Source organism: Oenanthe melanoleuca, chromosome 8 (genome assembly GCF_029582105.1).
Source record: "Oenanthe melanoleuca isolate GR-GAL-2019-014 chromosome 8, OMel1.0, whole genome shotgun sequence".
Lineage (NCBI taxonomy): Eukaryota > Metazoa > Chordata > Aves > Passeriformes > Muscicapidae > Oenanthe > Oenanthe melanoleuca.
Window position 1 is genome coordinate 29,000,579 of NC_079342.1, and position 14,262 is coordinate 29,014,840.

The window sequence follows — 14,262 nt, forward strand, 5'->3', positions numbered from 1 at the left end:
GTGGCAATTGCTACTCAGAAACAGATCTTGGGACTCAACTGTGGAGAGTCCTACGAAAATATTAGATCAGTGCACAGTGGAGGTCAACAAAATGCATCAGGAAAAGAACAGAGATCTAAACAGAGAACATCATATTCTTCAGTGTAACTTCATGTGGGATTCTTCTCCAATATCATTCACTATGCTGGTTCTCCCTTTTCAAAAAGGGGATAATGGAGATGGAGAAGTATTTAGAGAGAATCAGAAGCCTCCAAAGGAGGAGATAAAAACAGACTAGGATTATTAAGCCTGGAAAGCAGAAAATGATGAGGGATATGTAGACTACAAAGTCCTGAGGGTTGCGGAGAATGTGAAGAGATACCAAGTATCCAAAATGCCTGCTGATGCGGGAACCTCAAGCGTAAGTCACAGGTAGTAGGTCCAAAGCAAACAAAATAATCATTCAACTGAAAAGACCCCTGGGGCTACTCACACACATCCAAAAAGCCAACAAAAAAAGCGCCATGAAATAACAATTAATGCAGAATTCTTAAACATGAGTCACCACTTCTTTCTCACAGTTTTCAAGACATAAATTATTAGAGGCAAAAGAAAAGAGTTTTATTGTCCTGCTCTTAAAAGTCTTTCCCACGTATCTGCTGCCAGCAATGAGACACTAGAGTAGACAAGCCAGTACAATTCTGGCATGGAATGATGATTTGTATGTTTTCATTCACTTCAATTACATACTTGGAGAAAATATGTTCCCAAAGAATGATAAGCTTTGCTAGGTACACGAGATACACACACTATATTTAAATTATATTAAAAACAATTAAAAAAAATTTGTTTCAATCAGAACTGCATATAACCCTGAAAACACTATCTTTGCTTTCCAACATGTAGAAATTACTAATACATGATATAATAGGAGTCATTAGTATCTATATTGGGGTTCAATGCTGCTAAAGAAATTCAGGTCAACAAATTTCATGTTATTTTCTCTGCTATCAGTCTTCTATTTGAAAAGAGAGTTTGTCTCTACCCTCAAAATTAAAAACTTACAGTGAACATTCACCTAATAGGAATAGAACTGATTTTAGGTGTGAGGAGGAGATCAAATGGGCTGAGAGAGTAACTAATCAGCACAGGATAGATTTTCAACACACAAATAAACATGGACTTCTAAAAATAAGTTAAAGTAAGTAAATATAAAGTTCAATACAAATATAAATATAAGTTAAGTGAAAATAAGGAAGTTGGTTATATTAAGGCTGGAAAATCAGTGGTCTGGAAGTTGAATGATTCTGGACATTTTCAGGCACAGACTTCACTTTCTAAAGAGATAATTTCCAACAAGTCACCCAGGACAGGTTTTTGGCATAGAAGGAGTGGGTCTGGGGGAAGAATTATTCAGCCCAGTAAAACTTGAAATTTAAGGACATCTTCAGTTTTGAAACTAGAAATACAAAACCAGTAATCTGAGAGCCTCTTAAAGCCTGAATTGCTTTTGCTCTGCTCAATGCAGAAGGCCTTAAAAGAGAACAGATGGTTCTGATCTCTAAAAGCTCCAAAGAGTGAGGACCCTCTTCTCTTCCTAAGGTGTCAGCTCTAACCTTGGGATCAGCTACATGAAGAAGATATAAAAAAGGGGGTATAAAAATAAAGGACATGTATTTTTGCCTTAGATTCTAATGTGGACATTTCTGGGTTTTTTTCTGAGAAGAGCCTTTTGAAAATGTAATGCAATTATAGAGTGGAGACTAAACCAGCTCACCTAGAATCAAACTCAGTTCTGGCTGGAAAGGAGTCCTGCTTGTCAATTACTGGCTTAAAGCAATGCTGACTTAAAAATCAGTCCAGGCTCCTCAAGCCGTTGCAAATGCAAAGAAAGTACAGATTAAGAATCAAACAACCACATTAATTCTTAAACACAAGGCCTAAGTCACATTACTTACAGTCTTAGTGCACTTTTCATCTGACACCTCTCAAAAAATTACAATTGCCACAATTTCATTCCTGACTCAAAGACAATTGACATTTTTAAATTATCTGCACTGACAATATGCAAGTTCTATCTAAAACAAGCACCTGTGCAGTCTTCACTGGCTTCAGAAGTTTAGCTAGTAGGATTATACAAAATTTCTGTAAGATATGGAAGAAGCTGGCTGCTCAACTTACGCTTCTTATATTGCTCGCTTTCATATGAGGGATAAAACTGATTTCCTTATTTGCTGTGATGACTTGAATCCCTTGTTTTTTCTTTCTTAATTTCATTAAAAGATAGCACTACTTTCAAAACATTAATGTCCCAGGCTAGATTGTGGCAAGTGATAGTTTCAGGAGCAGATGATGCAGGGATGCACAATCCCAAGCGATGTCACAGGCATCATTTCAGTTTCCACTGCCATCCACACATCCCTGAGGGAATGGGTAGAACTTTGCCATGATCAGCAGGTGCTCAAAGACAGATGATTGATCTGACTACCTCCACTTCTCACATGCAAATCTTTGAACTGTGCCTTTAACAAAGAACAAAATTTCGGATCTGATTTTAAGGTTCTGGTGAAAGTGGTAAACTTATGGGCAAAATCTGTAGTGGTTTCAGTTCACCAATTTGAGATTTCCCAGCCAACACACCAATTTATATGGTGGATTTAGTGCTGGCCAAATTGCCAGTGAACCCACTAGAATTATTTACTCATTTCCTGCTCTGATAGGACTGGGATGAAGGCAAAACAGACACAAATTTTAAAGGGCATAAAGAAAAACTTTAGTAACAGAAGTAAAATAATAGCAAGAATCAGAATAAAACCTTCAGAACACTTCTCCCCCCACATCCACTTTTTTCTTTCCCACTGACAACGTGCAGGAACAACTCAGCCAGTTTACCATCTCTAAAACAGTCTTTTTCCAGTTCATTTAGGGAGAGGAATCTCTCTTGTCATACTATGGAGATTTCTCCACAAGAAGCACTTCTCTCGTGGCTTCGACGTCACAGCAAATCAGCCACCTGGGAGAATGGAAATTACTGGGATCACTGTGTCACTCCCCTCGACCTACAGTTTTCGAGGGCTCAATCTTTGGCTAATGGGGTACACTTTTAAGGATGAGCTGCTCAGAAGCAAAGATTCTCTATCTCTGAGATCATCTTCATCTCTGGAAACAGAGGTTCTCTTCTTCTTCCCTTGGGGCAAAGGGTCTTCATCACTCTCATCTCTCTCTGTTCAACTTCTCATGGAATCACAGCTACTACAATATCTGCTTGCTCAGCATGAGTGCTTTTGCTCATGTCTACAATTTGAATGCTGCATCCCCCCCCACCGCTTTTCAACGAGTTACAAGGAAAAAGAGTCTGATGTATCAATTACTTCTCCACAGCCTCACAAGAGGATTTCAGCCCAAGAGTGAGGCATCTCTGCAATCCCTCCCATCTGGGATCTGACTTCTGCTTCACTGACTTCACGTTTTCACTGTCTTCGTGTTTTTTTCTCTGTGTCTTCACTCTGTCCTTTTCTCTCACTCTAGAGAAGACTGAAGGTTTGCAAATCTCATCTGTGCACCGAAAGACTTAATATCTTGCCTGAGGCCTGCAGAGAGTCATGTGATCCCTGCCGGGTGGCTGTTTTAAGGGGACAATTCTTCGAGGGCCATGCTTGGGGGGAAGGCTAGGATCTTCAAAGGGCCCGGCCAAAAGGGCAGTATTTTCTGGCTTTTGCTGTGCTCAGTCCTAGCCACGGGGCTGATGGCCATCCATCCCCCCGCCTAGCAGCTGCTGGGGCCTAGCCCAGCCCCTGGCGGAGCAGGCCTGGCCCAGCCCATAGCTTCTCCCAGGGCCTAGTGGACCCTGGCTCGGCCTGGGCCAGCAGTGGGCAGGGCTCAATGGCGAGATGTTAGCAGCCATGGCCTGGCTCAGCATCTGCTGGGGCCTGTGTCCTCACCTCCCCCACCTGGCCACCGGAGGGAAGAGCTTCTCTCTTCAAAGGCCAGAAATCGAGAGAGCTTCTTCCCAGGCTTGTTCGTTTTTTGACATGTGTGTTCATAGAGGTGTGTTCAGCTTTCTCAGTGGTTTAACAGGTTGTCAGTTCTCAAAAATAATCACCAACTGGTTTTTGTCAGACATGGAGGAAGCTCTTAGCAGCTCCTCTCAGAAAAATCATTGCTGTGGATGGCTTCTTCCCTCATTACCAAATGTCAAATGTACAAAACCAGCATAGAGGGGTTAGGTCAGATGTCTGCCCAAGAAAGACGAAGTGAAAAAAGAAAACCTACAACAGATTCTGTATTCCTTAAGAACTGAAATATAAATGTATACAAAAGTACAGCATAATTTTATCTGTGCTCTTACACAAATTCCGATCTAAGGTGGGGAAATAGTATCTGTGGAACCCTCTGGTTAGTCAGGAATAATATTTCATACAAACATAAGAGCACAACACAGTCCTCAGAGTTGTCAAAACAAACAGATACTTTAGAAATATGAAAACAGAAAACACAATGTGACCTCTCTTAAAGATCCAGTCACCACTGGAGGTGATGTAGAAGAGAATGGCTAAGATGCTCTGTAGCTCAACAACACTCAGAATATTGGTTTATTTAATAAACCATGTGAATGGTATCTACAAATACTTCAAGGTGATAAAAACAAGCATGAGTGGTGCTGGAAGGGGACTGTTTAAGTTGAAGGACAATGCTGATGTAAGAGTAGATGAGGGTCAAATGGTAGTTTTAAATACTAAATAAATTTAATCAGGACTAAGAGAAATGGCCTTCTAACAGCAATTCTGAAAGCCACTGGCACAGGTTCTGAAATAGATGTCATGTCACATAATAGCACAACAGAGCAGAGAAGCAGTTCTTCAGCCCAGGAGGTCCTTTTCAGTCCAGACACAGAATGAAATTAAGGTAATAAATTACCCTCCCTATCCAAGGTAATTTTGACACATTTTCTCTTAAAATCTACAGCCACCATCCCTGCCATTGTAATTGGGATACTGCTTCCTGATGTCTGGGACACTGACTGACACAAAGAGCTTTGATACTGAAAGGTGCCAGCAGAAATAACCAAGAAACGCAACTGTCATGTTTGTGTAATACTCAGGTATCTTCTGATCACATGCAGAGAGGAGTGTCAGAACTCACAAGCCCTATTAGAAATGCCACTCACCTTGAGCTGAGTTCAAGGAAGGATGTAGAGAAGTACTGGGTTTAAGATATTACAAGAATCAAAATAAATCTCTGAAGATAAAAAAGCACTGGCTAGAAAACACAAGCAGTAACAAAAACATTTCTCACTATATTCTACCCATTTTCTTTTCAGTATTATAAACCTTCCTGGTCATAACTATGGCTTTCCTCTACCATTGAGCAACACATTTTTTAACAGTCACACATTAAAACTCAGTAAGTCAAATGTTGAACATAAGTGATGAGGATCTTACTCTCCCTGAGTAGATGAACCCTAAAAAAGAAAGGCTTGGACATGGACCGATTTTTAACACCTCTGGCTCACTCTTTTCCAGTGACCACGTGCTCTTCCCTGTCTTTTCAAGAATTAGCAGTCACAACAGTACTGAATCTAGAGCCTGAATTCTACGCAATCATGTATTTTAATTTTTGTCTCAGTTTGCTAATTCCAAAATTAAGTTTTCCTTTAGCTAGTTTTGCCAAGTTCTAAGATCACAAACAAGATTTAAGAATTAATCAGTGAAATCCCTCTGGTGACTAGTGACAGGACTCAAGGGAACAGTTGCAGCTGGGTCAGGGGAGTGTAATATATGATATGATGTAATTCGTGTAAGTTTGTAAATTTATGTAGAATAAGTAATGTTTGTATGAATAAAATAATAAAAAGCTTGGAAATAAAAAAAAAAAAAAAACGCGGACAAAGGGACACAGATTGCTTCATAGGAAACATCCAAGCAATGAGCGCCCGACAAGTTCCCATGATTAAGATAACCAGAGCCATCAGGAAAGATGCATCTCAATACGGGCTTCCCATAAACCAAGACCTGCCCTCATCAGAATCCATCTTGGTTTTGTCCAACGCAGAGAAAACCACATGAATATGTGGAACCATGAAAAGAAACAAAGACCTCTGCTCCAGGCTAGGAAAAACTGTATAAAAACTGGACTGACCAAGGCGGTTTTGCGAACATTGAAGGATCCAAAGCAGTGGAGTTCAGATCAGAGCGTGTCCACCTAGCGCTGATCCTGGCTCAGCGTCGTCCTTTGTGATTGTGGCTGTTGTGAACCATATCTCAGTCACAAAATAAATGATCTCTTATTTAAATTGTATTTAATTTGATTGAATCTCTTTATTATCTGTAACAGGAAGATTAGGTTGGATGTCAGGAAAAGGTTCTTCCCCAGAGAGTGGTGGGCACTGGCCAGGCTCCCAGGGAATGGGCATGGCCCCAAGGCTGCCGGAGCTCCAGGAGGGTTTGGACAATGCTCCCAGGGATGCACAGGCATTGTTGGGGTGTCTGTGCAGGGCCAGGAGTTGGACTTTGATGACTCTTGGGGATCCCTTCCAGCTCAGGACATTCTATGATTCTGTGAAATACTACAATAGGAAAGAAAGCTCACAATTTATTTCTTTTTCTTAGCATACATGAGAATTTTAATGCTTTTAATTTCCAGCAAAGAAAACTAGCTGATTACACCTGGGATTAGGACATGTGCTGGCACTGGAAGGGTATATTTTCCTCTGTCATTCTCATTAATTGTCTTAATTGGGATTTTTAAAATGAAAATATCAATGATGTTTGTTGGGTTGTTTTAAACCACAGATTTTTATGCTGTCTTCTTCCACATTGGGGTTTTCTTCCCACACCAGTGCTTCACTGCATTTTCCACTGCTCGCCAAATTAGAGGAGTTAGGATTTCTACTACCTCAGGTTCCTGAAAAGTAATTCAGATGCAGTCCCTACACGAGGCAAGTCAATGACTCCTAGCGTAAAAACAGTGCCAGCAGCTGGGGACCCTGAGCACGCCGTGAAGCACAATATTAGGATGCCACAGAAAAAACTCCATGTTTTCCTTTAATAAGAAATCAGATTAATGCCCAAACTATGGCTTTCACAGCTCAAGAGCTTTAATCCTCTAGCTATTCATTGCTACAAGCATACTTAGAATGTGGGAGAAGGAAAGAGGATTCCTGTGTGTCTTAAATGTTTATTTTCCAAGGATGACTGTACCAAGATGTCTCAGGCAATTGGTCACAGAAGTAGTGCTGTCATTTCCAAACTAACAAGCATTCACTGTGAGCACTAGCTGCTGGAACTGTGAGACACAGCACTAAGTACAGGAGAGTTCCAGATAAAAGCTTTTCTTCCGCTGCTATTTAGTGAGGGATTTGGATGCACACACTTCACTAGAAACAAGGAAAATGGCATTTACACAATAAAGGCTCCAGTATTCCACTGATGAAGGACTCCCTTATCCAAATTTAAAATAATTCAAGAGGTTCTGGATGAGAGAATAATTGCTCTGTTTTAAAAAAGAACAAATCCTTAGGTGTTGTTTTCATTCACTCCAAAATCAGAGACAAGTGACAGCTTTGAAACACAGTTTTTAAGGTAGTTTTCCTGCAGAATACTCAGGTTCTATAACTTGAAAAGAGCAGTACAATAAACCATTTTGCTTCTAATGATTAGGAGAGATTATGAAAACATTTGAATAGGAAAAAAGTTACTTCTGCTCTCAAATATTCTCTTCCCTAACAGAAGAGCAATTTTTGCTGAAAGCAAATTATAATGCTAATCCAATTGTATGGAGCACCAGATCCACCTCCATGTCACTGTGGAACTGTGCTCTTAGGTGAGTGTTTCTGACTTAGAATCTTATCTTTTTTACCTTGATTTTCTTTGTACTTGTTTTTGGCTGTATTATAGAAATACTTTCCCAGGAAAAAACCTCCTTTACAATTCATTTAGTGACTATTATTACTAGAACAGGCAGCTACGGAATACACATGCAAGAACTGCTGTAATTGCTACAAGCAAGATTAAACTCAACTCTTAAACTTAGAAAATAGTTATAAGTAAGAGTGACAAATTGCATTATTGAATTTTCCTCTGGAATATCCAAATAGAAACGTTCAGTTGGAGAAGCAACATGTCATGGGGTATACATAAAATGAAAAGACTGAACACTTGTGGTTAAAAGAAATTGGACTAATTACTCAGCAGGGAAAAAATTGCTGTATGACACCCATTTATTCTTTCCAAAGTTGTATTTTCTAAACGGTTGTTCTGCTGCTAACCTTGGTTCAACCCTTCCCTCTTACAGCAGCAGGAAATGTAAAGCAGGTGATCCCAAAGTGATCCTTCATAACTGAAGTGAAGTAAGTTTTACTTCCCTGAAAACCCTGTCAGCCATCTTTAGTTCTGTGCAAGTACTCTTCCTTTTCTTTCTTCTTTAGTTTTAGTATGCTAGTATTTAGTATTTAGCATTATTTAGTTTTAGTAAGTTGGTACCTCTGCCTCTTCACAGAACCTGTTCCTACTATGACAGCAGCAAACCCACTGGGTGTTGGCTGGGTTCTTCCTTTCCTCACTATCACGCCATACCCCACCAGGTTTCCCATTATTGATACTAGCCTTGAAAACTGGAATATTAACAAGCCCCCACAACAGCAATTAAACATGAAACAGGAAGAGAAGAGCACACATTTCCCTCCCTCCTTTTTACAAATTTTGATTTGTGTAGAAACACTTCCCTGGAAAGATATATTGAACCAATTTCCTGTTTATAGGAGTCCTCATTAAATACATGCACTCAAGTAGAGTCACAATCCCATCTTCCACATCAGCTGAGTAAAACACAAGTTATTTTAGACATTTCCTCACTGTAAGGACATGCACTATCTCCTGCCTACACTGCAGTACTTCACTGAAGTCATCTGCCCTCAAGTTGGACAAAATGATCCTTTGGGTCTCTTCCAACTCAGGAGATGCTATGATTCTGTGAAAATATACATCTTTGAAAATTTCAAATTGCTCTGTTTGCAGCAGCATGTGGATGTATATACCTGGTGTGGAGTACTTCTGCCATAGGATTTTGTGCCATAGAAGCTGAATCTCTGCGAATTACTCTCTGCTGAATAACTCAATCAGTAGTTGTTCGCCCCTTCTAGGAAAATCACACGGAAAGCCCACTAGAGCACCAGCAACAGTCCAGTGGTTCTAGTCTGTATCCCCATTACGTGGTGGATGTGTTAGGAGTGACAGGTTGTTCTACTCTGAGCTTCAGCCTGAGTTATTTCTGGGAATATTTGAACTCAAAGGTGGCATTTCAAATTCCATACAATGTGCTCACATGTGGGCTGGATTTGAACTAGAGCCAACTCATGGAGGTCAGGGTATGTTAACTCTGAGCTCATCTCACTGCAGCCAGTGCTTTACCTACAGGTTTATTTGTTCAGGTAAATTTTGCGTCCAGGCCAAAGACAGAAGTTCCCTGTATTAGAGAAGATTTCTATTCCTCTCTCAACATCACAAATACATTTGGTACCAGTCAATCACATCTTATAAAAAAGAACCCAGACACAAAATACGCTGTGAAATGAATCTGAATTGTTTTCTTCAGTAATTACATGAGACATTTAAATCTTTAGACTGCATCCCTTGTCCCACAAGCTTTATGATATGATTAAGTTTAATAAAATATATCTATCATAAATACAATTTTGAAAACATTTCTACCCAAATGGATATTTCTTCTTAATTCCCTTTTTCAGAGGTCCCACTATTATTGTTCCTTTAGACACAATATTACGATAATTGGTATTTTAGTTTAAAAAAACAAAGTAAATGTTAAAAAATTTACTTACCTTTAAAAGAGCCAAAGCCACATGGAAGATTATGTTCATACCCTGAAAATAAGAAGAAAGAAACTTCAATGAGTCCTAGCATTCAAACCTCTTTTCATACGTATCATTATCTGTCATCAAAACTTAATCCCTAGGGAATGCTTCCCTTTTCCTGCTACACTTCGAAGTTCCTCATTAAAGCCTCAAGGCAGTTTTCCAAAGTCCCAGGCTGGGGGAACATGACGGCTTATTGGAACTTTGGGAAACTTCAGTGACTCAGGTGCTATGGAAGTGATAGGCTGTCTCTCCCATTGTTTCAATGCCTGGCAATGCTGGTTTTCATGAACAGTGCAGGATATTGTCATGTGCAGGGCATCAACAAAATGTAAAAAATATTCTAGGTGATAGGATTTCTGTCAAGTAACCAAGCTTAGCTATGATATATCAGGTACAATCTTTCATACTCAAACTGTAAGAAAAACACAAAACAGAACAAAGACAACCCCACAAGACAAATTTTTTGTTGTGTTTAGCCAAAAGTAAAAACTATTTCAAAGCTAAACAAGCTGCCATTGTATCCAGTAGTTGCTTGCTGGTTTGCAAAAGCTGGAAATACAAATGTAGAGAAATGCATTCGAGTAAGAAATACAAGGACAATACATATTTATTTGAAGATTAAAGAAAGTTTGCAATCTACCTATGTTGATAATTTAAGATTATAAATAGTACTTTGTGTCCAGACCGTTTCCCTCAATTATATTTTCTAAATCTTCTTGCCTTGTTTAATGGCATGATAAATCTTTTCATACAATGGCTCCAAGAGCTGGTATCTAGAAACATCCAACAGATCTGCACACAAGTAATACTGCAATTATATTATATAGTTGTGGGATAACAACAAGACTTTTGACAAGACAACGTTCTCCAAGAAATTTCTGCTTCTGCAATTGAATGTGTTTTCAATCCTCTTCCTGAAAGCCTGAGAATATGTTTCTATAAAAATTATGCTAAGTCTTTACAGAAGCTTTCTCAGGAATAAATTGAATTTTACCATAGATAGTACGGTGCCTTGAAGGGATTGCACCATTACTGAGTCCTGGAAATGGTGCAACATCAGACATAATGAATATTGCAACACTGAATTACTTTGCAATTCACTGCATTATCATTGATAAGAAACTGGTTTTTCCCACTAGAGGTCACAATTGTAGCAGGACTGAATCTTGCTTCATCACTAGGAAACCCTTCATCCAAATGGGATAAAAATTATTTCAAGTTGTTTGGGTTTATGTACTTCTTTTTAATTGAGAAATGTAGGAAAATAGAAGCCCAGTTGTGACTTTCAATCAGGACACTGATAATACCACAGCTCCAGCAGTAGTGAGTAAGTTCATAGTACTTTCAGGTTTATTTCAAATATTAAGCTGAAGTCAACAGTTAATTCCACACCGTCATGCCATTCACAACTTTCACCTTCTAGCAGGCAGGACTGTCAAATATACTATCTGAAAATGAGAGAAATATCAACAAGCTTCATTTTATTTATCAACACTGCATTTTATTCTTAACAAACTGATCACATTTTGCTATTATGAGTAAGACTACTACATCTAATAGTTAGACTACTGAGGAATTAGTGTTCTGTGTATTTTCTGGCACAACCATGAAGAAATGTACACCAGTTCTCATTTATTTTCTAAATGTTTTCTTTTCTGATCTGCCTGAGTTCCTGAATTCAACTGAATCAAACTCTCTCCTGGCACTCCTCTTATACCATCACTCTTCACATGGACAGCAATTGCAGCAGAAATAGGTTTGTACCTGCCCTGACAATCTTTTTTAAGCCCCACCAGGCAAGGGGCAACTCACAGACGTGCTCCTGTTACTTGAGGTAACTCAAGGGTCAAGCAGCATCCTAAAATCAGAACATGAAAGGACTTAAAATCTTCATATCCAGCTGTCCTGAGCAGCATTCTGCTACTATCAGCAACAGAAAAACACCTGCAGCCTCCTCTTTCCTCCAAGGCAAGTCCTGAATCAATGCAGCATTTTAGCGCTGAGGCATCAATTGCTGCAGTTTCATGCTGACCCAGTGAGGAGTTGCAAGACCACTACACCCCAACAGCTGATTGGATTGGAGGTGGATGCTCTAGATTTCAAAGCAGTGAAACATCTTCCGCATGTCTGAACAACACACTTGATAACCACTGATCTACCTGCTGGAGTTATTTGTCCTAATTCATGCAAGACTCTTCTCCCACAGCCACTTCCATGATTATGATTATGATTATGACTGAGAAGGCTCAGCTCATTTTGCCACAAACTTATTTAAAACCTTACTTAATTTACCACACAGTAATTTATAAGCTTCAGCTTAAACTTCAGCTATTTTAGAAGAAAGACCAAAAATACCAAAGAGTATCAGACATATAAATCATTGGTAGCAATATCCCTCCAGCAATTTTATAATGGGAACATTATAAACATGGAAGGGAACATGGAAGTACATACAAATCATCCATTAGGGGGAAAGAGAAGGGAGCCCATATGAAATGAGCTTTTGATAAATACTTTTTAAAACCAAAGGTCATATACTTAACTAGGCATTTTGAAATAAATGTTGTATGTCTTGGAGATGTTTTTTTACCCATATCTAGGGAGGGAGTATGTGTGTGTGCTGTTTGTTGGTTTTTTTGTTTTTACTTCGTGTCCGGAATGGTCACTGTCTCTATCAAACCAAGACACTATAGTATCATGCAGATCTCACATTGAGATTTAAAAGATTTGCATCTGCGAAAGTTGTTATAATTACCGTAACACTTTTTAAAATACAGAACAGTCAAATGTAAAATTATATATTTATACACAAGAACTTGTAATAGCACAGGAATGGTGAGGGGCTTATCCTCATGTGCTATCATAGAATCATGTATTATTTAAAGACCTCCTTAAGCGTATGTGTAGAGGCCTAGAAAACTTTAGGAGACCTCATGAAACTCAGGAGTTTTGGAGGAGGAACAAGACAAACTCAGAGAAATGACTGTGGGAAGGGAAGTTTCAGGGAAGTTTCAGAGAAGTTCAGGGAAGGGAAGTTTCAGGGAAGTTTCAAGGAAGTTTCAGGGAAGGGAAGCTTCAGGGAAGGGAAGTTTCAGGGAAGTTTCAGGGAAGTTTAAGGGAAGTTTCAGGGAAGGGAAGTTTCAGGGAAGTTTGAGGGAAGTTTCAGGGAAGGGAAGTTTCGGGGAAGGGAAGTTTCAGGGAAGTTTTAGGGAAGTTTCAGGGAAGGTTCAGGGAAGTTTCAGGGAAGTTTCAGGGAAGTTTCAGGGAAGGGAAGTTTCAGGGAAGGGAAGTTTCAGGGAAGTTTCAGGGAAGGGAAGGGAAGTTTCAGGGAAGGGAAGGGAAGTTTCAGGGAAGGGAAGTTTCAGGGAAGGGAAGGGAAGTTTCAGGGAAGGGAAGGGAAGTTTCAGGGAAGTTTCAGGGAAGGGAAGTTTCAGGGAAGGGAAGGGAAGTTTCAGGGAAGGGAAGGGAAGTTTCAGGGAAGGGAAGTTTCAGGGAAGGGAAGTTTCAGGGAGGGAAGTTTCAGGGAAGTTTCAGGGAAGTTTCAGGGAAGGGAAGGGAAGTTTCAGGGAAGTTTCAGGGAAGGGAAGGGAAGGGAAGGGAAGGGAAGGGAAGGGAAGGGAAGGGAAGGGAAGGGAAGGGAAGGGAAGGGAAGGGAAGGGAAGGGAAGGGAAGGGAAGGGAAGGGAAGGGAAGGGAAGGGAAGGGAAGGGAAGGGAAGGGAAGGGAAGGGAAGTTTCAGGGAAGGGAAGTTTCAGGGAAGGGAAGGGAAGTTTCAGGGAAGTTTCAGGGAAGGGAAGTTTCAGGGAAGGGAAGTTTCAGGGAAGTTTCAGGGAAGGGAAGGGAAGTTTCAGGGAAGGGAAGTTTCAGGGAAGTTTCAGGGAAGTTTCAGGGAAGTTTCAGGGAAGGGAAGTTTCAGGGAAGTTTCAGGGAAGGGAAGTTTCAGGGAAGGGAAGGGAAGTTTCAGGGAAGGGAAGTTTCAGGGAAGTTTCAGGGAAGTTTCAGGGAAGTTTCAGGGAAGGGAAGGGAAGTTTCAGGGAAGGGAAGTTTCAGGGAAGGGAAGTTTCAGGGAAGGGAAGTTTCAGGGAAGTTTCAGGGAAGTTTCAGGGAAGTTTCAGGGAAGTTTCAGGGAAGGGAAGGGAAGGGAAGGGAAGGGAAGGGAAGGGAAGGGAAGGGAAGGGAAGGGAAGGGAAGGGAAGGGAAGGGAAGGGAAGGGAAGGGAAGGGAAGGGAAGGGAAGGGAAGGGAAGGGAAGGGAAGGGAAGTTTCAGGGAAGGGAAGTTTCAGGGAAGGGAAGGGAAGTTTCAGGGAAGGGAAGGGAAGTTTCAGGGAAGGGAAGTTTCAGGGAAGGGAAGGGAAGTTTCAGGGAAGGGAAGTTTCAGGGAAGGGAAGTTTCAGGGAAGGGAAGTTTCAGGGA

At 40.4% G+C, this 14,262-nt stretch overlaps 1 protein-coding gene across 5 annotated transcripts in view; it reads right to left on the bottom strand.

Moving 5' to 3' along the window:
• Positions 1-14,262, bottom strand: part of RABGAP1L (RAB GTPase activating protein 1 like) — a 260,444-nt gene that overhangs the window by 82,218 nt on the left and 163,964 nt on the right. For all 5 annotated transcript variants that reach the window (XM_056497048.1, XM_056497050.1, XM_056497049.1 and 2 more), the window contains one exon: positions 9,815-9,856. In XM_056497048.1, the coding sequence (XP_056353023.1) occupies positions 9,815-9,856 (42 nt within the window). The remainder of the gene's footprint in view (positions 1-9,814; positions 9,857-14,262) is intronic.